This window comes from Chelon labrosus, assembly GCF_963514085.1.
Source record: "Chelon labrosus genome assembly, chromosome: 9".
Taxonomy (NCBI): domain Eukaryota; kingdom Metazoa; phylum Chordata; class Actinopteri; order Mugiliformes; family Mugilidae; genus Chelon; species Chelon labrosus.
In genome coordinates, this window is record NC_140359.1 from 8,992,608 (window position 1) to 9,019,294 (window position 26,687).

Here is a 26,687-nt window from a genome sequence, read left to right on the forward strand (position 1 = left end):
AGTAAAAGTGTGGACTTGATTTTCAGTAATGATTTTCCGTCAAGCCAGTTGATTTTATGTTGTCCGCCTGGCTCTAGCATCAGAGCTAACCCCATTGATCTCTGTTTTATTTATAGCCATGCTCTTTGGCTCAGTCTCGCTCAATCACTGGCAGGCAAGAGCACAGACTAACCCTGTACTATGCTCATTATAGTGTTTGGCAGACAGCGAATTCAACAGACACATGAAATTATACTTTCAGATGAGAGTATGGGAGATTTTTTTTTTTTACTGTTGTTGTTATTAAAAACAATTGCTTCCTTTCAGAGAACTGTACATGTACCGACAACAGATCATGCCCAGAGCTTATTTCTTCTTTGGTGTGACTAAAATGGCCACTCAATCTAAGGAGCAGCTGGCAAAGTTTTATACTAACATCCATCATGGTATAGCCCTAGTCAAAAATGCTGAATTCTTTACTCACCCACTGCTTACGAGCATGATTTCTCCTTTTGAAGTATAAGATGAGCTTTTTCCTCATCGCCTGGTTTCTAAGAGGGTAGAAAGAAAAGGGAGAAAGTGAAGATGGGGGACAGAAAGAAATGAATAAGGTGAGAACATTCAAGAAAACACTCAATATCAGACTGAGTGGTTTGGTTTTCATCACATTTGTCACATAATATAGCCGAGCCTATAATGTTCCTCTGATCCTCAGGTCTCTACCCTCTGCCTCACTTATTTTACCCGTTAAATACACAAAAAAAAAAAGAGGTCCGCTCACGCATACTCCTATAAACACAAACAATGCCCGTCCTTATATGCCACCGCTCGATAAACTCAAACTTGCTTCTGGGTGGAAAGGACAGCGAGGGGAGCCAAACTTATAAAACTTGTCTGTGCTGGGAACAGTCAGCCACAGTGCTTCAAATAAAGGTCAGGGCCAGTAATCTCTTTAGGCAGCCACTCAGTTTGTCTCTTTCTTTGCTGCAAGACAGAGTTTTATTCCTGACACTTAATCTGTCACTTGTAAGGTCACGTTCCCCACTGATTAATGTAATCTTATTCTACATTAGTCACTACAGCTCAGCCGTAGGGTCTTTCGGGTCACAGGCAAGGACAGATGACTAGGAAGTGGGCGGCTGGTGGTGTATGAGTTCAGTAAAAATTTGAAGACACGATAACGTTTGGGGTCTAGAAAGACAAACACACAAGATGACCTATTCTTCATTTTCCAAACATATTATCAGCAGTAACAAAGCCAAGTTAAAGCCAAACAGCCACAACCCCCAACCTACATAAACACTCCCACACCTACTCACACACAGACACATGTGGAGCCATGCCAACGCAGCAGGAAAGATAAATGCAGCCAAATCCAGTTATGCAGTGTCGATGTCCACATTTTGTGACATATAATGGGTGAGAACTAGCTAGGAATGGCAGAAACAGGACTGATAGATTAAGTCCCTTAAAGACAGAGATGGCATTGTGCTCTGGACACCAGATGGCAAAGGGAAAGATTAGAAGCTCTGAACCCCTATAAAAGGTTTCCTTTGTCTTGCTCTAAGCCTGTGCCATTTCTGAGATATCGGAGAACACTGTAATTTGGCATAATACCTCCAAAACAAGATGGCTGAAACATTCATTACGCACACACTTGTGACAGATGTTCTCCAGCGGTATGACCACACAGAGCAAAGGCTTTTTAAACTTCAAAGTTTAAATTTGTCTTCAAATTAGTTTCCTTATGGGTATTTTGACAAATACGTCAGAAACTGAGAGGTAGAAATAGAGCGTGCAGGAGATGAACCGAGGATAGGCACTGAGAGCTCCATAGAGATGTTGGTAGTCATCTATCTCAGCAGGGATGAATGCCAAGGCTATCAAACCGGTTAACAACACAAAGAAGTCAATTGTGTCGGCTCAGAGCGACACACTGGTATTTAATAACACACACACGGACGAAGAGAGGACGGTTTTCAGTTAATTGCTTTGAGGCAATAATACTGATCAAACGGTGTGGGGATCAAAAGGAGTGAAGACAGCAGTGAGCGGGTAAGAGGTCAGACACATCTTGTGGTATGCCCCTGTGCCCGAACTACAGTGCCAACGGTGGGGTAAGCCATTATATCCCTCCTGCAGCCTTTTCTGTGCCTCAGCAAATTATGGTCCTTAAAAGATTACAGATGGACATGAGCCTTATTGATAGACATGGCAGTGCAATGCAGTATTGTCTAATTTGTGCTCCCCTCTCTGCAGATATCCACTAACATGTGGAGCTGACATGATGTATTAATAACTCACCTAACAAAAACTAACTTGTGACAGATGCTCTTCAGAGGCAAAACCCCCGCTTGAATTTATTTGCTTTTATAGAAGATTCATGTGCACATTTTAACAAATGAATCGTAAACGAATGGTAGGAGTAGAGATAATTATCACCAAACTTACATAACAATGTCAGCTTCATACAGCTGACTGCATGAAGAATGACTGCATTTCCTTATTTTTAAACAAATATGCCATGTGATTTAAGTGCAGCTCCTACTGCAGCGTTAAATACAAATTAATATGTCACTGTCACACTTTCAGGAAATACTTATTTACCAGGTGGTTTGCATTTGTTTAATCCGATGTAGCCTCCCTCGTCACACATGTTTATTCCAGTAGGTTTCATTACTAAGTTTACATTATGGCAATTTCACATCCCCCTCTGAAATACCACTCAGTCGAGGGGGAAGGGAGCACTGAGGTATCAGGGTGGAGACAAGTTTCAAGTCTCTCTCGCTGAGGCAATATACAAGTACCACAAGAAGTTTTTGATTTCTTATAAACGGAATACAACAGAAATTAAAGCTGCAAGCAGCATTGAGGTGGCCAAGCAGAACGTTCAGCAGTGCAGATTTGCCACGTAACTCAATGCAGTCGCATCAGACATAAAGCATTAAGCAGTCACAGCAGGTTTCAAGCCAAAAAACCAAGGATCGGTTGAGATATAAGGTCACTTCCTGTTTGGCGAATGCTTTTGCCAGTTGTTCCAGAAAGCAAATACATTGATAAGGCATGGTCCGAAGATGGCCTGTTCCAATTTTGGTGAAGATCAGATGAAATTTGTGACCTGTGAAAATGTTTTGATGTTTCTGATTAAATCCAATATGGCGGCCGAATCAATTACGATGACATCACAAGTTGACGTGGGTCGGCCTAAGGACGTCTAACAGTATTACCAGACACCATTAGTACATTTTAATTCCAAACACATCAACAGCTACAGGCCAAAATGCATGGTTGCTACTTGCAGCGCCCCCTAGAGGTCAAAGGTCGTCAAAATTTCTTGAGCGTCCCCCTGATCGGGTCCTGAGTCCATGCAACAAGTTTGGCTTTGATACACGTAAGGGTTGCTGAGATATGAGCTCACTTCCTGTTAGCGGCTTCGCCGCAAATTTCGATTGGCTGTTACGGGCGAACGGTTTGAGTTCCGAAGACAAAAAGTAATGCGTTAATGAAGCACGGTCCGTAGATGACGTGTGTGAAGTTTGGTGTTGATCGGACAACATTTGTGACCCGTGAAAACTTTGAAGTGTTTTTGATCAAATCCAAAATGGCGGAGAATCCAATAGGGCAAAATCAACAACATAGGTATCGTTGATCTCAGCATGATCCAAGGAGTCCAACAGTACCAGGTTTTTGAATATCAGGCATACGGGTCAAAAGTTATAAGCAAAAACGCAATTTTGCTAATTACAGCGCCCCCTAGTGGCCGAATGACACCAAATTTTTATTGCGCACTTCAAACGGAGTGTCGAAGCGCGTGACCAAGTTTGGTCTTCGGAAGTCAAAGCGTCGCCGAGATATAAGAAAACTTCCTGTTTGGCGGCGTTGCCGGCGACTGCGATTGGCTAACGCGAAAAGTTGGCATGAACTGTCACTGGGGCAACCCACGGTATGTGCGGATATCACAATTTCATTTCAAATAAAAACGCATCAAGAGATATGAGCAAAAACAATGTTTTGCTAATTATAGCGCCCCCTAGTGGATAAATGACACCAGAGTTTTATCGTACACTTGGAACAGAGTCTGGAAGCGTGGTACCAAATTTGGTTTCATTGCACCGAAGCGTTGCCGAGATATGCGCTCAAATGGAAAACGGCGCCTTCGCCGCCGATTTCGGTTGGCTGTTACGGGCGACCGGTTGTAGTTCCGAAGACAAAAAGTAATGCGTTAAGGAAGCATGGTCTGTTGATGACGTGTGTGAAGTTTGGTGTCGATCGGACAAAATTTGTGACCCGTGAAAACTTTTAAAAGTTTTTGATGAAATCCAAAATGGCGGAAAATCCATCATGGCGGAAATTGACGCCATAGGGTGCATTGAACTTGGCTTGGTCCAAGGATTCAAAGGATACCTTGTTTTCAAAAATCGGACATACGGTTCAAAAGTTACGTGCACAAATGTACTTCAAACTTTGACCCGTTGGTGGCGCTAGAGCGTGGTTAGTGCTTACATGAAACTTAGTCAAGGTAATGTTGAGACTGTCCTTAAGCTGTGTGCAAAATTTCACAACTTTTTACCATACGGTTCTATGGGCTGCCATAGACTCCCATGGCGGAATAATAATAATAATAGGGAAGAAAACGTAGAAACACAATAGGTGTCCTACGCAGCTTCGCTGCTTGGCCACCAATGAAATTTGAATCATTATTATGACTTCAAATGCTGTATGTATAACTGATAAATATATAAAGAGAGAGAAAAATATATATATATAAATGTTATAAATTTATGATATCGCCTGACATAACTTGCACAGTGGTTGCATATAAAACAAAAAAGAGGAACTGTGTCGGCATATGTAGTTGCAGACTCACATTTTGATGTTCTCATGGTACTGCTTGGTATCAGAGGGCTGGTTGTACAGCGGCTGGATCGGGAGAAGAAACGAGCAGATGAAACAATCAGCAATATTTTCAACTGTGCAACAGATTTCAAATAGCAGACGCGCGGAGGCCGCACGACGGAGTGCACTCTATCATGCATTCACTGTGATTTGGATCTTGCTCAAGCAAATAACAGTGACACAAATCTCTGATTGTGTAGTCCAATAACCCAATCAAAATGAATTCAATGTAGCAACGTGATCAAATCAGTGGGTGACTGTTAATATGTGGGAGTAAGGTGGTTGGACAGGTAGATGGACTGATGTGTAGTATGAATCTGCAAATCTTAAAAAAAAAAAAATATATATATATATATATATATATATATATATGAAGAGCCAAAAGGTTCTTAGTGCAAACAAAGGCAGTCTGAGAAAAAATTGTCATTGTCAAAGTGAATGTAGGAACAAGTTGTCGTTTAACATTTGGCTCTGATGCCGGTCATCTTATTAAATGGAGGCAGTATTGCCAAATGGTGCTTTGAGGGAAGTATTTTTACTTGATTACTTTGAATTTTAAAATAGAGGGCAGCATGTAATTCCAGCCCCTTTCCTCTTATCTTCTAAACATCCTTTATCCCTCGAATGAGACCTTGTGAAAATAAAAAATACACCAACAGAATTACTGAAATAAAATCAGAGTCCCTACTCACCAGTTCCACCCTGGGTCCCAGTCCTTCTAGTATCCTGTGAGCCTCCTCTGCCTTTTTCTGGTGAGTGAAGACAAACAGAAGTAGTACATTAGCCCGGCCGCCTGCACCTCTGTCATCACCACGGCAACGCAGTGAACATGCTCACTTGATCACTGAGGCTACACCACTGCTTGTCGGATGGATGGACGGTTGGATGCGTGGAAGGATGGAGAGATGAATGCACCGACTATTATTAGAGCTTTTAACTCAAGCTGAGCCACAGCTCCTTGCCTCAGCTCCCTCTCCCCTCTCCCCGAAAAAAAAAAAAAAAGATTACTCACCTCTCCTGAGCAGAGAGAGAGGTAAGAGAAAAAGAGCAGGCAGGCGGGAAAGTAAGTGGGAGTGGAATAAAACGTGAGTGGGAGAGAAAGAGTAAGGAAAAAAAGAATGGGTGCGGGGGGGCTATAAAGCTTTAGTGCTTATCTAATAACAGAGACATCTGATGAAAGACAGAGAAAGATCTCACCTTCAGCTACCTACAACAATCAGCCTCTGAAAACACACATTCCTGGCAGGGACCATAAAGCAAGAGAGGAGAGGTGACAGGGCATGAAAATGGGCAGCCAAAAAACTCCCCTGTGTGTCTCTGGATGACCTCTCTGCTGATCTGCTCCCCCATACATTTATATTTAGCTCCAACCAGACAAATGTGCAAGCAGCGTCCCAGACTACCCCTCTCAATGTTCGCTCCACTCTTCTTCTCATTCCACTCTCTCTGCTTCATCGATCAAACAGACCCTCCTTGGTGACACGCCACATGCTCCGCTGCTTTTCATCTCAGTTCACTTCCCTTAGTGACCACTGAGACACTCACAGGCAGGATGGAAGTACAGGTGGGAGAGGGGTGGATGGCGAGGAACAAGTGGCAGACATTTTAAGAGGTGATAACGCAGACAGAGCCCGTCGGTGTGAATGTGTGTGTCAACTTTTATTCTTCACCATCCACCAGCAGCTTCCTTATTAACGTCACTATGTATTTAATGTAGAGGTAACACAGGAGGTGTTTGGGATCTGTTCCTAAGTTTATACAAGACTCACACCAATAGAAATGGATTTATGACTCCAAGGAGCACACTCAGCTTCTGTCAACAGAGGCTTACAACTGAGGAAAACCAAAGGACGTGCCTCCTGCCTCTAAACGTGCCCTGTGCATTTCCTCCAAGACCAGGCTAAAAGAAACACATGCTACACAACTCATTCAAATAATGACGCTATTATTCTTCCTTCAGCAATTCTGCACATGATTCTTTTTTCCTCGCTCCTGTTGCGTCCTCACCAGTGAGTAGGTGTAACAGGCTGCAGAGCATTGCTCAGCGAGCTTGCTTACTACAAGGACAGCTAATGAGCAGCATTATCAAAAGCAGTCTTTCATCCCCAGGGAGTAGAGAGCCTCAAGGATTTCTCTTCATTTCCTAGCCATGATTGTTTAAGGAAATTTGAAAACAAGACTGCATGACACCTAGCTACACGTAAAATACAAAAACTTAGGGATGTCCTGATGAGTATCGGGGCAAATCCAAGGGGAGCTACCCCCTCTTTGCTAGAGTTGAAAGCACTATCCATTGGACTTAATACAGTCACAGTGCATACGTGATCTAGGAGAATACAAGTAAGATAAGAAAACCCTTTATGAATCTCCAGGGGGGACATTATTGTGTATTTAAAGTCGGATCAGAACTCAGATCGGCCGATGGGATCTGGGGGCGAGACATCCCTACTAAAAATGATACATTTAGAAACAAAGTGTGGGGGGTGTATAAAGGAATCTACACAGAGTATTGTGTTTACTCTAAAAGCGTGGCAAATTACACAGAGAGGGCTGATGGTTTAATACATGGCCTCTCGATCCATCTACACCACATACACGCACATCCCTCATCAGACCCGAGGAGACAGGCCGGCTCTATTATTTTGATCATGCCCCCCACAGTGATATTATAAACTGTGAACTTAGCAACTACACAGCTGTATGGTCAAAAGGTTTTTTTTTTTTTTTACAGCAGGTTGCAAGATCCCTTCCATAAAATATTTAACATGAGAAAACTCAAACCTATGAAAGTCCCATAAGGGGAATGCAAAAAAAGGAACACCGGAAAAAAACAAAGACAGACAAAGAAAAAGTGCTACTGGGCCATCTAAATAAAGACCAGACATGAGGATTTAGAATCACTCAACTGAATTATGATAATGCAGTCTTAGAGGAGCCATCTTCTCTTGTGTTCATGTCCACATCTGCAATGCTACAAATATGAAAGGAGTGTACCTGAGTTGAGCATCCTCAGGCTTTGACAATGTGCCGTTGGAAGAAATGCATCTGTAACCTTGGCCAGCAGGGACAGACGACACCACAGAGAAACCAGCTCAAAACGGCAGGCTAAGGCTGAGGTAATTATAGCCAGGTGCTTAAACATATATAGATAGATCAAGAGGATCTGTGTGTGGTTAGACGTATCTGTGAGACTAAAATGAGACTGTTCTTCCTGTAAAACTATGTAAAACAGAGATTATATCTATGATGACGAGTATGACTACTCTGTGTGACCGAGAAAGCACAGATCACAGGTGATACAGGAATAACGGCAACAGAGGTTATGAATCTGAACTTCAGAGCTTAAACTTGTTCAGTCATTTTAGGAGTTACCAGGTGCATAACCAAAATCAAAATCGGGTCTGATACAGTGCTATTTACAAAAAACGTGGGATGCAAACACATTTGCTGCAATCTGGCAAATGGATATGCATACAATATATAGTTTGTAGTTAATCTGGGTGAAAAAGTGTTTTAAATATTATCTGCATTTTATCCAGATTTATACTTAAAAGGATTAAAAAAAAGAGCACAAGTGATAGAACTTAATTGGGAATTAATAATAAAAAAAAAAAAAGGATATAGAAAAAAATAGAAAGAAGAAAGAAAGAATGTGAAAATGGATGGATGACTAGGAATGCAGTGGGTTAGGTCTCGGGAGAGAGTAACAGTACGGCTAGAGAGGCCGGCAGGAGGCCAGGGTACATCCTGTCAGTCAGAGGGGAAGTAAGAAGTGTTACAGAGGTCAGACTACATTGTGGAATAAGCCTTGACTCACTCTTAAACATCAAGATTTTTAGATAATTTTTGAGAAATCGGCAATGCCATGCTGTTCCATATAAGTGTGGAGACGTCAGCGAACGACATGAAGAATACATGAACAAGAATAAAAAAAAAATTTTCCCTTTAAAAAAAAAAAACTAGTTTTTACTGTGGTTTACCGGCAGTAGCAACAGAGATTAGAGGAAAGTGTCAAGTCATCATTCCTGGAACCGTCATTGATTTAGTAATTACATATAATCAGGGTGAAGGCTTGTTTGCAGACGCATGGGTTTTAAACAGTGTTCTCCATTTAAAGCACATTTTTAATATAATACAGTGCTTTGACTTGCACTGGATGTATCACAGAAGCTGCTCAAACCATTCAAGAGCTATTTTCCTCTGCACTGTGAAGTTTTGAAATGATTTCTAGTTTAAAATAGGGGCCTTGATACCATGTACAGGTTGTATTCGGGGTCTCATACATAGAAAAAAGATCCCCTGCTTTAAATACTACTTTCATTTGAAGGGAGACTTGTGCTGCTAACCACTAGGGGGACTGAGAGCACAGAGAATCTATTAAAAAAATTAATCTTCTGCCCACAGCTCTGCAGCATATAATTATTGCTGTAACTGGGACTAACTCAGCACTTCCCAATACCTTTATGCCTTCACATCTGCTGTGATTTTCTTGAAAGAATGATTCATTTGCTGTAGTTGCACAAAAGAGAAAGATGTGTGCCAACAATCTGTGTCATTTTCTAGTGCGTACATGTTTTAGTGTGTACAGTTGTGATTCATCATGCTGACCTTCAGTAGCTTATTCTGTTAGTCAGGAGTTCTGCCTTGACCGACGGTAAAGAGTAGGAGGGTCGGGTATGAGATAAATACTTAGTGACACTGCTTTGAAGAATATAATCAAACAAAGTAAATGAAAATGACAGGTCTGTCTCTGCAGAACCACAGTATTTTGCTCTGTAGTAATCAAAAATTTGTCTATGAAGTCTAATGAAAAACCTAATGAAATAATTACACGCCACTGGTCTCTACTTGTGGTAAAATCAAGAACTCTCTGTGTGTTGTTTAAATGTGTACCTGCTGGGTCATTTAGTTTACCTTACATGCACTCTCTATCTCAAACACTGACTGCCTTATCTCTGACATTTGAATGAGATAACCATAACAGAAAGACAACTGAGAATATTCAAAGGACAGAACAGCCTGACTTACATCAGCCCAGCGAAACGGCAATGAAACACGAGGGAGAGTAACTAGTGCTATCCTCTTACAACCTCTACCCGTGATAATAAATATACTGCGTATGTCACCAGGTGAAACCAAATTCACAGACGAGGGCAGATGGACAAATATGGAGGGAGTGCATGTGAGCATGTCGTTCTATCTTTCTGTGGGCCAATCCTATGCAAAGTTGTTGAGTACATTTCTGCATTGTAAGGAACGGCCAAAATGTCTTCACAACCTCTAAATTTAGGGTTTAGGCTAAGGACCACTGGAATGTATGGTTTTCCTGAGTGTCCTCATATAGACAGAAGGACATATGGGTGTATTCTACTGACCCTGTTCTCGTCATAGATGATCTGGACCAGGCTTCGATGCTTGGCCTCACTGGGGGGCGGTGAGATGGGTCGCTCTGGCTCGTGGGGCTTCGCAGCCTCCTCCTCCAGCTGTTGCTGTAACACACACACATTGATAGATGACAGTTAAAACTTCACGAATCCTTGACATTGGGCTTTGACGTTGCAGGTCGACTTGTTGCTCACACGCGAGAAGTTAGACAGTATGCGTTAGACCAACCTTCCCTCCCAAGCTCTCCAGCAGGGATGACATTAAGTGTCCCATTAGCTGTAATAGCAATTAGCTCCCTGGGGTCTTGTTAATCTAAGAGTCACCACAACTGCCTGTAAACAAAGTCAGTGCCCGCTGTGTAGCTGGAACATCAAATGAGAAGTAAAAAGAGAAAAAAACATATGATAAACAAGGAGAAAGACGAGAGGAAAAATAATAACACCAGGCAAATTAGTAATCACCCAGGCATGTCCCCTAGACTCAGAAACCGTAAAAAGATCTCTTGTGGGTGAGAGTATCTAACATGGCTGAGGCCTTTGAGCATAACATTATGACCACATTGTGTGTGTCTGTGTCAGGTTGCATCCTGCTGGGGACGGCTGCTGCCTGGTCTGGTCTAGGTGGGTGGTACGTGTCTAAGTAACATCCACATGAATTCCAGGTCCAAAAGTTTCCCAGCAGAACATTGTATTGTCACAAGTTGGTCTCTGACAGATCATTAACCTTTTGACACATTTTTGGCAAAACTGGACAGATATCAGAAAAGAGGCGTGCTGGAATCCAGCTGTGCCTTCTAGCCATGTGTAGAAAAGGCCTAAATGGATCATTAATCCTCCAACATTTAACTACGTCACCATGCAGCATGGGGCATTGTGCCATTGACAATGGTAAGCAAAAAATAACAAACAATATACGCACTGAAATTCCCAGAAACCTGGAGTTTCAATGCATACATTTATAAAAACAACAAAATGCTGTGTGTGCAGCATTTATCATCCCCGTAATACTTTTGGTCTTGCTCATTATTTTGGATTGCAAGACATCTGTACCTGTGTGTTAGGGACTTGTTAGCCAGCATTTCTCACTGATGTATTTAATAATATCTGGACAAAACATAAAAGGAAAATGGAGGCTTTGTATTTGCATGCCAAGGTTTTTATCATTACGGTTAAACTTTCCTGCTTCTGATCAATTACTCTATTATAGAGTAATGGCATACTTTCAGTAAAATCTTGAAAAAATATATCGGGTAGTCAGCATCATCCTGATGTTTAACCACAAACTCATCATCTAGGGCAGTGATCCCCAACCCCCGGGCCGCAGACCGGTATCGGTCCGTGGGTCATTTGGTTCCGGGTCGCACAGAAATAATAAATAACTTCCATTATTTCCGTTTGATTTATTATCTGAGTCGGAATGATGTTTTATTTTGAAAAATGACCGGATTCTCTCCATTACATCCGTCTATGACTCACTCTTGACGCATGTCAAGGCCTCGAGACCATAGATCACGTGATACGTCCCGAGATCGCAAATGACGGGGGCCTTAAACGTCTGTTCGAGACAACAGCTCTGCCGGTGTTCTGGATTAAAGTCATGGCAGAATACCCCGAGATCGCCACAACAGCATTGAAAACGCTGTTGCCATTTCTGACATCTTATCTGTGTGAAGCAGGGTTTTCTGCAGTGACAGCAACCAAAACAAAATTACGAAGCAGACTGGACAAGCAACACACTTCGGGTTTCATTGTCTCCCATTACCCCAAGATGGGACCGTCTTATTGCAGCAAAACAAGCGCAGGGCTCCCACTGATTCAGTGCTATTGTGAGTAGCTAGTATTTTCATGCACTTTTTTTTTTGTGGTGTGTCTTATTTTGAAGGCATGTTGTAACGTTACCATAGCGACCAGAGAGCGTTGGGGCAGAGACGATGTTACTCATGTCATGTTCTGTTGCTGCTGTGACGTTATGAGGACGCTGCTAATAAAGTTGCACATGAATACACAGTGGATTTACGTTTATTATTATTATTATTATTATTATTATTATTATTTTATAGAGAAAATACTACAGTTTTTATGCCGGTCTTATCATTTTATTTTGTTTTTATCTGCTACACCTTCCGGTCCGTGACAATACTGTCCGACATTAAACCGGTCCGTGGCGCAAAAAAGGTTGGGGGCCACTGATCTAGGGCATAAAATATCTCAAAAGCATCCAAACCAGAACCTAACTACACACAGCCTTTTCTTCCATACCCCATACCTTGTGACGCTGAAAACTTAAATCACAATTTGCCTAAAAAGGTGTAGGTACAGTTTTTATGTTGAATATAATACAGGAGCAGAGTGTATTTGTCTGGAGGCTGGGGCCTAGTCTTGCCGAATAGCGTGCATGCAGCTGATCTGCAGTTAAGTCAGGCCCTGTCCTCCCCTCTACTCCTCCTTCTCATCTCCTGACAGGGGCTTCAGAAGAGGGAAAGGCGGCCTCCGGAGGATCCACATGAGAGCAGTGAAAGATGGATCATCTTGTGCCACGATAGCCCTGGATAAGCATCTGGTGAGGCAAACATAGACATTCCCGTAGAGACCCCCCTTTCCCACTCACAACCCACCACAGAGTAAAATAAAATAAACCAGCCATCCTGAGCTTGGCTGACATGACACATGCTGAGTGGAACCTAAGCCCGAAACCCCACCCATTCCCTGACTCTGCCAAAACTCTTTAAACAAAGTTTTATCATGCCACTTAATTAGTCCAGATGTTTTAATGCTTGAAGAGAGCTGGCCTGTAAAAAAAATATCCATAAAACACTGTGTGTTTATTAAAGGACGGTGAGGGGAGGGATCTTGATTTATGCTAGGCAGCAGAGCATGGGATTGCATTCATTCAAAAAGTTAAACACTGAGGCTACAATTAAGGCTGTCAATAGATTCCAATTTGTTATTACAATTTAAATTTTCTTCTTTTTAAATGTACCTCAAAGGAATATTTATCAAGTTTTGATTACTCTTACCACGGGAGTGGACAAATATGCTTGTTTCAAGCAAAAGTGCAGTATGTTATTATTATTATTGCAACAGTGCAAAAACAATGTCAAAAACTATCCAGAATATTCTCCAGAGGAACCTCAAAGGTACCGCATGCTCCAAAAATGCAGGCTGCCTAAGGCAAAGGGGAGGAGGGCTCTCCCTGGCTGAACTTGACGTTCAAAAGATCTGTTTCTTTGTCCATTTCTGCTTTTGTTCTTCTTCTATTTGAATTTGAAGTAGTTTTGATTGTGCTTGCTCTCCACTGTGAGAGGAAAGCATCACTTTCTGGTTTTCCAAACTGTCCCTACTAGCCGTGGGAAGGAATTTGGGTTAAGTTGTTATTAACATGATAACTTTGCAATTTGATAAAATACCCAGAGTTCTATTTGTTTTCTATTAAGTAAGAGAGAGAGGTCTTTTCAGTTCAGCAGATTTAGCGATGTTGCCAGGAGACGTCATAAGCTATAGCTGATTTATGTTAGCTCGGCCAAAAACTAGACAAACAAACATTAACACTCAGCATTTGTCATGTGGGGAAATTATTTTGAGGAATCATTCAACTAACTGTTTACTCACTGGAGTGGGAAGTTGACAAAAAGGTGAGGCTAACTTAAGCTGTCACAGTGCAAAGATGTCAGTATGATTTAGTGGTCAAGAGTCACATCATTAATTTGAACACTATCAGATGAGACAAAACCACAAATGTACTTGTCATCAGTGAAGAAACCCAACGCTGCTTTAGAACAATCACTATATTTTCAATCAATATTACAAACACGAGGTTAATTTATTGATACGTGAGGTGGAAGAAGGATTCAGTTGGAAGAGGGTAAGCTCTCCATACAGTTTCTTATCTAAACATGGCAAGCAGCCAGAAAGGGAGACAGTGCGGCAGGGATGTGAGTGGTTTAGCAGTCACAAAACCTCCACCATAATCCTACTCCTCCCCCGAGGAAGCTGTTATTTATAGCCTCATATATTTTTAACCTACTTTTCTCCTAAATAAAAAGCCAAAGAGGAGAGAGGAGAAAAGGGAATGCAGATGCCTGGAGGAGCGCGTGTACATAATCACTGCACACTGAGCAAGAAACAGCTACAAGCCTGAATGCAGCGATTACAACACAGCAAAGTCTATTTAAGACTTTATTGCTCTGATGCCAAGTGAAGCCTGGCAGGGAAACTCTCACTGGAAAACCACACATTTCAAACAAACTAAACACTGCACCAAGAAAATTCAACAAAGATGCCAGCACTGGCAGACGTCTACAAGCATGACAAATAAACACTTTTGTCATAGTGCTTTTAGGCACGCCTGCCTGGTCAGTACATGCGTCGAATGTAAATGCGTGATATCAAAAAGTGGTTTATACGCAGCTTTGTACTTTCAACACTACTTGTCACAGTTTGTATACAAAATAAGACTTTATGAAAGATTACGCTGCAAGTTGGGTTCCTAGATTGCATAATAAATAATTACATATAATGTGATTGTGATTTAAAATAAAATTATATTTTGTGAACAAGTAATTCCCCGTTTATTGCGAAATCTCATCTTTTTTTGGGGCCACCACTCTCTGACCACAAAGTGAATGAGAGCATGTAAACACAATCAGGCACAGTTCCTTACTTGTCTTCATTTCAGCAATTAGGGAAATGTTGCAACCTAGCTCATTTTATGCAGCACCCGCTCCCACTGACACCCATCTCGTGCTTTGATGGTGCTATAAAAATCCACAAGTTAAAACACAGACAGTAATATCAATCAGTTCGTAAGCCGGAGGCATCTACACCAAGACTGCCAGAACTCCCCTACAAAGAGAGATAAATCTATCCTGAAATCAATGAGCTAAGCGGGAGATCATTCTCCAGTTTCTAAACAGAAAGCAAGCCAATATAAACTCAAAGCTACGACCAGATCCGTACGTATACAGACCTGTTTTTTGCGAAGCTTGCATATCTGCTGCTCCACCATGGTGATCTCCCTGTCCACGCGGTCCATGTTCTGGATGAGCTCCTCCTTGGAAAAGCGAGCTGGGAGCAGATCCAATTCAGAGTCCATATGGACCGGGCTCACAGGGGAGATGGGCTCCAGCTTCCCCATGGCACTTCCACGGTCCTACGGAAACACAACAATGGAGTTTGACATGGTTAGCTAAATATAAAATGACGGTCATCAGTGAGGACAATGATTATTCATTTCAAAATTTCAAAATTTTTGGAATGCTCAATGAGCATTATCTGATATGGGTTATCTGTGTGTCCAAATTTAACTCTGACTATAGTAGGGGTTATAACGACTAATCGACTAGTGGACTTTACTGCTGTGACATGACGCTTTAAGCAGGAAGGTGACTAGTCGCCGATCACGTCTTTCAACCCCTGGAACATACGCATTCACGGCAGACTTGCACATACTTTTATACCAACTACAACAGGGGAATGTGCAAACATCCAACAATTGTGTTAAACCGTTTAAAGAGAATAGGGCCGATGTGAAATACAGTATATCACACTATAAAATGGGCACAATCAGCACACTTGCTCTGGCCAGTTCTAGATTATTTTTTTACATATGTACTTAATATACTGAAATAATGAATGGTGTCTGCCTGTGCTGATCCACTGATTTATTTTCCATTTTTATGATGGGGTGAAGACTTCAATTAGAATGTCTTCAAAGAGTATAATATTAATGTTAATGTGATAATGTGTTGTGTATGCAGCAAATGATTCAACTGATCATAAATATGCCTCTAGTTTTACTTCTTTATCAGAGCTTTATACGATTATGATATGATTATGTGAAGGAGCTCTACATAAAATAACTGATGTAAGGAAGAGGACAGTAGTAAGTCATAATTTTTTTATGAGGCTACTCGGTTCTCATGCAGTTACTTTGGTTTAAACTTTTTGAAGCATAACACAACTACTTGAGTATTCCAGTGACTGTATGTTTTTTTTTTAACTGAGGTGCTTTTACTTGAACACACAACTGCTCTCAAGTCCTCATAAGTGGCGCCATGTGCTTGCTCAGGGTGGTATTGGGTTTCTTTACTGTAAGGTTGGACAATTACAGGTCTGAACAACCAGAGGAACGGTCAGGGAACTTGCTGTATAGTATAGCTTTGCTCAATTTTAACCTGAAACTTAACTATTTCTTTTAAGGTTGATGTTTTTTTGCAACGCTTAATATGATTTCTGTTTCCGAGTATTACCATCTAAATTACTTAAATTTTTTTCTTGTAGACTTGATCAAATTATCTCCCTAAGAGTGCTCTTGCCTTGGCTAAATGTTACCAAAATGCTTTTTTCTTTTTAATTTATTTGAGGGCGTCCTTGTCTTTTGTTGTTGCTGAGCTAACTCTTTAATTTCTTCTAGGGTTGCTACAAACAGTCACTTAATCCATTAATTATTTTTTAATTAATCACTCATTTTCAGGATATTTTGGACTGAGAGTTTCCAATGAGAGTCATCAAATTCATCACTTAGAATCAGCATAAAATAATTAACATGTCTTTGTGTTATCATTAAATAATAAAAGAAAAACGTCACACGTGGCCCTTACACTGCTTATCTGTTCCACATACTTTTGAGTCTATGAAAATGGAGGAACTGTGTAAAAATTGCAGCACTATGTAAAAGCAATATTTTTGCTAAATCACTTGAATTAAACCTGCATGTCAGTAAAACCTTGTGTTTCATTATTTATGATGGCAAAATGATAAAAAAAATAATAAATATGCATCGCTGTTCAAATATTTCTGGATCCGACTGCATGTGACCGAGTTCATCCTCCATAAGCGACTGAATGCGTGATCCAGCTTGGCTTTTGTTCTGCGTTATTTTTGCAAGTCTGAAATTAAGGTTACGTAATGTAAGTGGGTTAATCTTGACTAGGCAGGCAGCATTACAGCTTTGTAGACCTGCTGTGATTGAAAATGTCAGAGCCAGAGGATGTTGAGGGGCTGTCCTAGATGAAGAAGCTCAAGGTTTCTAAGCGCAGTTAACCATAAAAAAAAACAAAACATCACACATAAGTATAAAAGCAGGAAAGTGATCCGTCTTTGTCAGCATCCTAGAAATGTCTTTTCAAGGACATAAAAACCACATTTGGTGGCATGTGACCATCATGTCAATGGAGTTATAGATAGATAAAAGACAGATGCAGTTATTATCTGATGTTATCATAGTAACAAAATGTAGAATATACATTTATTTGCCAGACATGTCAAGTAATGAGGAAATGGGCTAGAGTCTAGGCATGCAAGGGAGACCGAAACTACAACGCTCTTGGTCTATAGCGGTTGAAATAATCATGACGTATAATCAAATGGTTTACAGCAATCATAGAATCAACTCGGGCTGTCGTTGTTAGCAGATACTGGAGCCTATTTCATGCGCTTCACTTTTACGCCACTCAATCATGGTGAATTCTATTATTTCAGTGCCAAATAAAACCATGTTTACACCAAATAAGTGAGTGGTGTTGGCAACTGATAGGAGCCTTTTCTTGCTCTGCCACAAACACATATCATTTTCATCCCTATTAGAGACACAGGGTTACCTACACTGTATTGCCAAAAGTATTCACACACCCATCCAAATAATTGAATTCAGGTGTTCCAATCACTTCCATGGTCATGCCTAGGTGCTTGTATAAAATCAAGCACCTAGGCATACAGACCGCTTCTACAAACATTTGTGAAAGAATGGGTCGCTCTCAGGAACTCAGTGAATTCCAGCGTGGTGCTGTGATAGGATGCCACCTGTGCAACAAGTCTTGAAATTTCCTTGCTACTAAATATTCATTCATATTGTTGTAATACCATTGACAGTCAACTGTCAATGGTATTACAACAAAGTGGAAGCGATTGAGAATGACACAACTCAGCCACGAAGTGGAAGGCAACGTAAAATGATAGAGTGGGGTCATCGGATGTTGACGCGCATAGGGCACAGAGGTCGCCAACTTTCAAGTCAATTGCTACAGACCTCCAAACTTCATGTGGCCTTCAGATTAGCTCAAGAACACTGCGTAGAGAGCTTCATGGAATGGGTTTCTATGGCCAAGCAGCTGCATCCAAGCCATACATCCCCAAATGCAATGCAAAGCGTTGGATGCAGTGGTGTAAAGCATGCTGCCACTGGACTCTAGAGCAGTGTAGACACGTTCTCTGGAGTGACGAACCACGCTTCTCCATCTGGCAATGTGATGGACAAATCTGGGTTTAGCGGTTGCCAGTAGAACGGTACTTGTCTGACTGCATTGTGCCAAGTAGAGTTGTCACGATACCAAAATGAGTAACCACGATATTATACCAGACAAAGTATCACGGTTCCAGGTATTATAAATACTTATTAATTACTTATAATGTTGAGCAAAATTAGTGGTGCCACTGACGACAACGCCGCGGCAGACTTGCCGCTCGGGCCCGGTGCTTCTGCCGTGGTGAGTGTGTTGTCTCGTGTTTGTGGCTGTAAGCCGTGCGCGCGTCTGGGCGATACAGAACTTTAGCTTGTTTGTTTTGAAGCAAATTTCTATCGAAGCGGAGCTGTCTTCATGGAGTTCGTTCTTGCCGACAGAAACACACGAACAGCCAATCAGCTAACAGACGGGCGGACCCAGCGTGCGGAAACAGCTTATCATATCCCCAGACGTCACCAGTAACAGGCAAACAGCCAATCATTCAGCAGCTGTGTAGTTCGGTTGCAGTAGTTGCCATGAGGGTTTGTTTACAAGGGAGTAGCATGCAGTGAGAAGCTGGGAGGAGAGTAGAGGCGGCCGCTATGTAAACTGGCACCGGTAGTATAGTAATCCACGGTAGTACCGTCGTGTAGAATTTCTAGTATAGTAGGAACCGTTACGATTTGGCACCACAGGGTATCGTGGGTGCCATGGGTATCGTGCAACTCTAGTGCCAAATGTGAAGTTTGGTGGAAGGGTATTATGGTATGGGGTTGTTTTTCAGGAGCTGGGCTTGGCCCCTTAGTTCCAGTGAAAGAAACTCTGAATGCTTCAGCATACCAAGAGATGTTGGACAATTCCATGCTCCCAACTTTGTGGGAACAGTTTGGGGATGGCCCCTTCCTGTTCTAACAGGAGCAAGCAAGGTCCATAAAGACATGGATGAGCGAGTTTGGTGTGGAAGAACTTGACTGGCCTGCACAGAGCCCAGACCTCAACCCGACAGAACACCTTTGGGATGAATTAGAGTGAAGACTGCGAGCCAGGCCTTCTTGTCCAACATCAGTGTCTGATCTCACAAATGCGCTTCTGGAAGAATGGTGAAAAATTCCCATAAACACACTCCTAAACGTTGTGGAAAGCCTTCCCCAGAAGAGTTGAGGCTGTTATAGCTGCAAAGGGCGGGTCGACGTCATATTAAACTCTATGGATTTAGAATGGGATGTCACTTAAGTTCATATGCGTGTAAAGGCAGATGAGCGAATACTTTTGGCAATATAGTGTTATGTCAGGACAGTGTATGATCAAAGGATTCATTCAAATATACCCTGTGGATTTTGGATTTCAGCCAAATACCAGTTTTCATATGTGGCAAAAATACATCGGCAAGCATGCAAAGCCAATATCAACAACAGTTATCTGTGTTGCTCCATTTGCAAAACAGTGTCAAACACGTTTTGCAGAGACCTGTTCAGAAGGAGTCCTTACGAGGGTTTGACCAGCAACTGATTTGGAGTGAAGGGCATATTAGTCAGAATTTGTCACATGGATTTCTACAATGACACAAACATCAGTCTTTAAGCTATATAAGGAAGTTATTTAATTTAGTGAGTGGACTTATGACGAAGAACACCCCCCAAGTGACTCGCTCTTATCTGCTCTTACACTTTCCCTTCTTAACTCACAAAGTAAGGATGACTGCACATTGATGTACAGGATCAAAACGCTCCTTTGTCCTCCTCTGAGTCCCTGTCCATGTGAGTCATGCTGCAAGAATCAGCTTTGTCTGACACTACTGGTCTACTCCCTCTTTTCCTGCCGGTCTCCTACTCCTCCCTTTCCCTTTGTCCCTTTATCTGTGCCTCTCGACACTTGCACTTTGCCTCATTTTCATTTGCATTTCCCGTTCTATTCCACTAATATGTGGTGCACTTGTTCCATGCAGCGATTACATTTGATGTCACTTATATAATGGGTTTAGAGCCCTTGGTGCTCTGAGGGGAATTACTGGCATTCCTGGATGCTTCCCTGCTAGCTTAAAAGTCAATGTTTTTTTTCCCGTACCCTCTGTATTGGTGTATCTATTTACCATTCCTTGGCTGTATGCTTCATCTGGCAGTTTGAAGCACTCGTGTAATGTCAAGAACACCTCCCCATCAGCAACTCTACACTGCAAGCAAGCCGTTTTCATCTGCAGTTCACACTGTTTCATTCTCAGTCTTTTGAAATCTAGGTCAGCTCTATTATTTATTAATTGCTGTTTCACAACTCCCTTAGTCTCAGCTTAGCTACAATCTCCAGAATTTCCTTCAACAACTTCTGCTGTGATGTGTCTAATAGCATCCTTTGGGAATCTGGCAGAGGCTGGCAGGGTTACTCAAAAGACAAAGGCTCTCTACAATAAGTTCATAGTATTTTCAAGAAAAAACATCACAACACCTATATTATAATCATAATTTCTTACAGTCTACTTGTAAATGTAGTAATCTCCAAAAATACAGTATTTATTCAAAAATAAAGTGACCACCACCATTGATGCTGACCATCTTACTCCCAACTGTAAATATGGTACTGACCTTTGTCATATCCTCAATCCCTCCCAGAGACAATGGTGGCCGGTGGGCTGAAGGCCTCATCAGAGACTCTGGTCCCATCTCCAAACGAGGCCGTTTGATTTCTGCATACTCCACCTCCGACTGGCTGGTGGGGTCTTGCAGGTAGATGTGCTCATAGCGGATATGCTGCTCTTGTCCTCTGCAACAGAAAAATACAAACATAGAAAATTAATAAAAATGGAAAGCTACTTAGATGTACAGTAAGCAACAGTTACTAATACTATTGATGCTGACCATCTTACTCCAAGGACATTAACTGTTAATTTCTAATTAACAGTTAATGAAAAAAGAGAAGGATTTATTTGATATATACTGTCATTTTGTTTCAGGATTTTAGCAACATACGCACTGTGGAGGACTCTAGGGTCCTTTAGTGGTCTTTGGTCCAAGTCCAGTTTATGAGGTTGGAGTTTCCAGAGCCAAGTCAGTATCAGACTGGTGGGCAAGAAAACTAGATTGTGCCATCCCCGTCTACTCATGGACTCAGCTAATAGCAACAATTAACCAATAACATTGAGAAGACAAAGCTGGTCAGGTGGAATTCAGCTCAAAGCATAATTCAAACAAAACAAACGCAGAAGCCAAAACTAAGGATAACCGAGTCAAATATAATTGCATATGAGGATCCTAATGAACAACTAAAGGATTATAGAATTATCATTATTTGTGACATTTGACAATTTCATTGTGGTTTTTAACCTGAAATGCTAGACTTGAACAACAGAAGAAATACTTCCAACGCATACTCATGTGAGAATTGAAGCAAACAGAATGAGACATAATCAATCAATCAATCAAAAGACAGGAGCCAAAAGAATTTCCTAAATCTTATACTGTGACAATAATAATAATAATAATAATAATAATAATAATAATAATAATAATGCATTTTATTTAAAGGCGCCTTTCTTGGCACTCAAGGACACCGTACATACAATACTAATCTTCTGGCTCAGAGACAAGGCTTGGTGCAAGTTTGTTTAAACACCATGACCTAATCACACCCCTTCTTACAGACTGCATTTACCCACACAAAGACCCGTTTGTACAAAAGCACAAGATGACAGTTACAGTCTGAGATCAGGCTGACCTAAATCTTTACTGTTCTGTTCAAGGCACACACACCAACGCCAGCTGGCTTGATTGAACACCACCATCAACACTTAAATGGCAGCATGCAATGGTTCACTCAGGACTGGAAAGTGGAAAGTAAAAGAAGCAAGAAAACTGGAAATGGTGACTCACTGTAACATTACCATCTAATGGTCTCAAATATAGCAGACGTTTTTGTGTGGGGTTCTTCAGAAAAGACTAGGCAGTCAATAGCCACACCAAGTTATCAAGTGGATTAGAGTAGATGTAAAAGCTATGCCGCTCCCTATATAGTACCCCAGAATTACAACTGATCTAGATGGCAAGGAATGTCGATAATTACACTTACAGCTACTGGAAGAGGGGGACGCTCCACAATGTAATGTGAGCTACACCAATCATAACACTATGACTAACTGCCGAATGTCTCCCTTGTGCCTCCAAAAACAGTTGTGACTCATCAGAGAATGGACATGGTCCTTCTGAGGGTGTCCTGTGATGTCTGGCAACAGAATGTTGTTAGTGGGGGCCTTTGGGTCCTATGGTTGAGGGGAGGGGCCTCTGTGGATCATCCCACAGATACTTGATCAGTTTGGGATCTAGTGAATTTGGAGGCCAGGTCAACACCTTGTGCTGTTTTTCACGTTTTATGAGTTGTTCCTAAACCGTTTTGTGTCTGTGTCAGGCTGCATCCTGCTGGGGATGGCTGCTGCCACCAAGGAGTGTCATTGCTATGGGGTGGGGGTGCCTGGTCTGGTCTAGATGGGTGGTACATGTCTAAGCAATGAATGCCAGGTCCAAATGTTTCTCAGTAGAACACTGAATTGTGACAAGATGGTCAATTTATTTACTTCTCCTGTCAGTGGTCATAATGTTGTGCCTGATCGGTGTAGTCATGATATACATATGTGGTACTATATCCATTAAAGTCATTATTATATAGAGCCAGCAACAAGTTAGAATAAACATGTAAAGGGGGCTCTTGGTGTGTAGTCAAATGAAAGCATTCAAATGTTAAACTGCACCCGCTCCTTAGATCTGGGAAATTTTATTAGCCCACTTGTAAATGGTTCTCTGTTCTTTCTCCGTTTTCTCAAGTATTCCCTGGAGGCAGATGCCAGAATGTGAGTGACTTTGCTGCCAGTGTCAAAATGGAAGTGGCTTCTGAAGAGAAGAGGGAAAACACAACCATAATTGCTGGTCCAGGCCCACAATGGCCTACTGTGTGGTTTCTCTATGTGCCAAAGTGCACGGAGCCCATCTCTGTTTAGTAGGGCACTGGAGGGGAGGTATAACAATTGAGACCATCCACCGACTAGACCGGAAATTTAAATAGGATGCAAGACACGGGCTAAATCTGAATGTTAAAACGGTGACATTGGAGCTTAGTGGAAAGAAATGGATTGTGGATGTTTATCTGTGTGATTGCCTAGATAGTACATCAAAAAATAGCGGGCCAAAATTATTACCCAGATGGTGTGTGACTACTCCCCCGGACACAATTTTCTCACTCATTCAGACGAATACTTCTTCATCTCCATAGAGGGTTGGCACTTACATAATCACATCATCAAGCCCACCCCCTTCTCTCTCGCTCTCTCCCCCGTTTATTCCCCCTGTCCCTCTTGTGAGCGTGCAGAATAATCTGATCCCTGGGGAGGATTTGTCTGGAGGATGAGAAAGAGAGATGTGTGTGTGTATGTGTGTGGAGGTGGGGCAGAGTCTGCAGAGGGGAGCGGGAAGGAGGCAACACATCACAAAACCCCACAACAGCTCCATTACTTTCTTACTGGCTTTGGCCCTATTATGACAACAACCGAGATTATGTGTGTTGATAGCAGCCTGTTATTTTGAAAGTACTACAGCATTTGTGTGGCTGCCAATCTCTCCGTTGCTCCCCGGAGGAGCAGCTACGCAGCTGTGCACAGCGCAGGGATGGCTAACAGAGACAGACGTCTGGCTAAGCACACCACAGCTGGGATGAATGAAACTGAGAAAGCGCACGGAGCAGAAGGGACAGCGGGTGGAGTCCAAAAACTTCATGTGAAATGGGCTCAAGCACTCAAGTTTTCTGTTCACACTGCTGAGCAAAACCCACATTACCCAAGGGCCGAAAGAAAAGAGACAGGAATACTTACAAAATGAATACTAGTTGCCAGGTAAATGCCGGACACTGAAATCTGTCTTGTAAGTTACAGAAAGGGGAAGGTGAACTTTGGAATCTACAAGACATTGTGGTTTAGGGGTAGAGGAAGAAAAATCGAATGAAGCCTAGGCGCACTGTATGACACCTGGGGTATTAGAAAGTTACTGAACAGCTAATTCTTGTACGTGGGATGCAGGAAAAATGGGCAGGTCTAAAAGACGTCAATGCCTTTGTCGAGGGCAATGTCACTATAGCCAACCATTTGTGTCGTAGCACGACAAAGCTTATCAGGTGGTATTTAGCTTAAAGCAAAGCATAAACTGTCAACGTCCCAAAATAAGACGAAGGGGTAGAAATATTGAAACGAATCCCAACTGTAGCTGCGCCGCTGAATATTTGGACCATTACATTGAATTTAGTCTGACGGTTAGTTGGTGGTCTGAGCTTAGGAGTCGTTGCCGTGTCCTCATCTGTCGTTTCTGAGAAAAGAACTCAACAGAGACTCAGAAGCAGATGCTAACCGCTATGCTAATCGCTAGAACGTCAGCGCAGAAGCAGATTGTTGCTGCACATATAGACCTACAAAAATAAACAAGGTACATTTCAATAAACATTCTGCTCTGTGTGGGTGGAAGCAACCTTCAGCTGAGGTTATCGTCACACCATGGAGGTTTTTCTACGTGGAGTTTACATGTTTTCCCTGTGTCTGCTACATAGACATGCAGGTTAATGTATGAATTGTGACCCTTTACAGCTGACTTTACAGTTACAATCATCACAAGTCGCTGAAGTTAAAACATACTCTGTGCGCTAACAGAATATAGCAAAAACATCTTAATTAATTACACTCGATAAATCTGAAAACTACAGATTAATCGACTGAAAAAAATAATAGTTGCTGCAGCCCTAAACGAAAGATATATAACAACAAATCTAGACAAACTATGCACGTAAAACATAGCAAATTACAGAACGACACCAAATTAAATGAACCCAGCTGCACACAAACCTACAACAAAAGACTCAGACTCATGTTACTCTGACACGAATTTACTGCATTAATCAAAGTTTTTATAGATGAGTAACAATAATATTCCCAGCTATTGTACAAACAAATATTCCAACATTTGGAATATTCGCAATCTCTGTTCTGGTGAGAAAAGAAACTCTGCTGAGTGGATTCACTGCCTTGCTATGCACGCTATTAAATGTATTCTTTCCCTTTCTCAAGAAGCCGGGATGATCTCAGACAGATGGGAAGAGGCGGCGTGACTGAAATATTGCCTGGAGTAAAGAGGAGGATGAAACAAACAACTAGCACAGTGGTTCACCATTGATTATACTGTTGTGGTTTTCTGGACTGTAATTAGGGTATATGTGGAACATTAGCTTAATAGCACATTTTCACTTTGCGTACAGTGTAGACACTTAAAGAACAGATGACGCATATATAAATCTGTCATACTGAGACACACATAATGCATTTCTAAAGTACTATTACTAAGGCCATATTAGAGCTCATACTCTGTCTGAATGAGAGGTGCAGTGGCACTTGTATATATACAGTATGGTTCGTTATGACAATCACGCAGTTCAGTGCAGCTTGTAATCCAAATAATAACCGTCAGAGGTCTATTTATGTCAATATACTTCAAGAGCTCAGACTCTTTTTGTTGAACGGAAATGCAACATTTAGTTGTTGTCTATCATTTACAGTATGCTAGTAGGAATAGCTGGACAAACTTTCCAATATCTCTGTATGGTAACACTGTATGGGTGTTAGCAGAGATTCCAATAAAGGGGTTTTGCTTTTTTTAAGAAACAAATGATACTTTCTTCAGCATCGACAGAAAGAGAGAAAGACATATGAAGCAGCACTGCTGGCTTTAATGGCTATAAAAAGGTTTAGTTTTATTTCCGTTTAATACTTTAAAGTAAACAGCGCAGCCTTTCCTTACAGTCAGTGTACAGGATTCAAGTGCCTTAACTGTTATGGCAAATATTGTGACAGACTGAAAATAGTGTGGTCTCGTTTATTTTCTCAGCTGTGCCAAAAACAAATCACTCTGTGACTCTAAAACCAAGGATTCGTATGAAACCCTGAATGTTGTGTGCAACTACAAATCCATTACTGAGACTTATAAAAAGACGAGCACACGTCTTAGCAGATTGTAGAACTGCCGAGGCCAGAATTACCTTATTCAGACTATGAATGAGAACGGAGAATGAGAGCCTCGGTCTGGATTCTAAGCCCTCTTAAGGAATGCTGAAGGCCTGATGTATTCAACTGAAAGACTCTCCACCCACGGACGCCTGCCAGCAAGACCAGTGGTTTACTTAAGTCTCCACTAAGTAA

At 41.7% G+C, this 26,687-nt stretch overlaps 1 protein-coding gene across 8 annotated transcripts in view; it reads right to left on the bottom strand.

Moving 5' to 3' along the window:
• The window catches only part of ncor2 (nuclear receptor corepressor 2), an 88,725-nt gene that overhangs the window by 37,345 nt on the left and 24,693 nt on the right, over nt 1–26,687 (bottom strand). For all 8 annotated transcript variants that reach the window (XM_084550868.1, XM_084550873.1, XM_084550871.1 and 5 more), the window contains exons 4-9: nt 21,055–21,232; nt 15,226–15,408; nt 10,251–10,364; nt 5,568–5,624; nt 4,847–4,899; nt 464–530 (exon numbers count right to left, since the gene is read on the bottom strand). In XM_084550868.1, the coding sequence (XP_084406994.1) occupies nt 464–530; nt 4,847–4,899; nt 5,568–5,624; nt 10,251–10,364; nt 15,226–15,408; nt 21,055–21,232 (652 nt within the window). The remainder of the gene's footprint in view (nt 1–463; nt 531–4,846; nt 4,900–5,567; nt 5,625–10,250; nt 10,365–15,225; nt 15,409–21,054; nt 21,233–26,687) is intronic.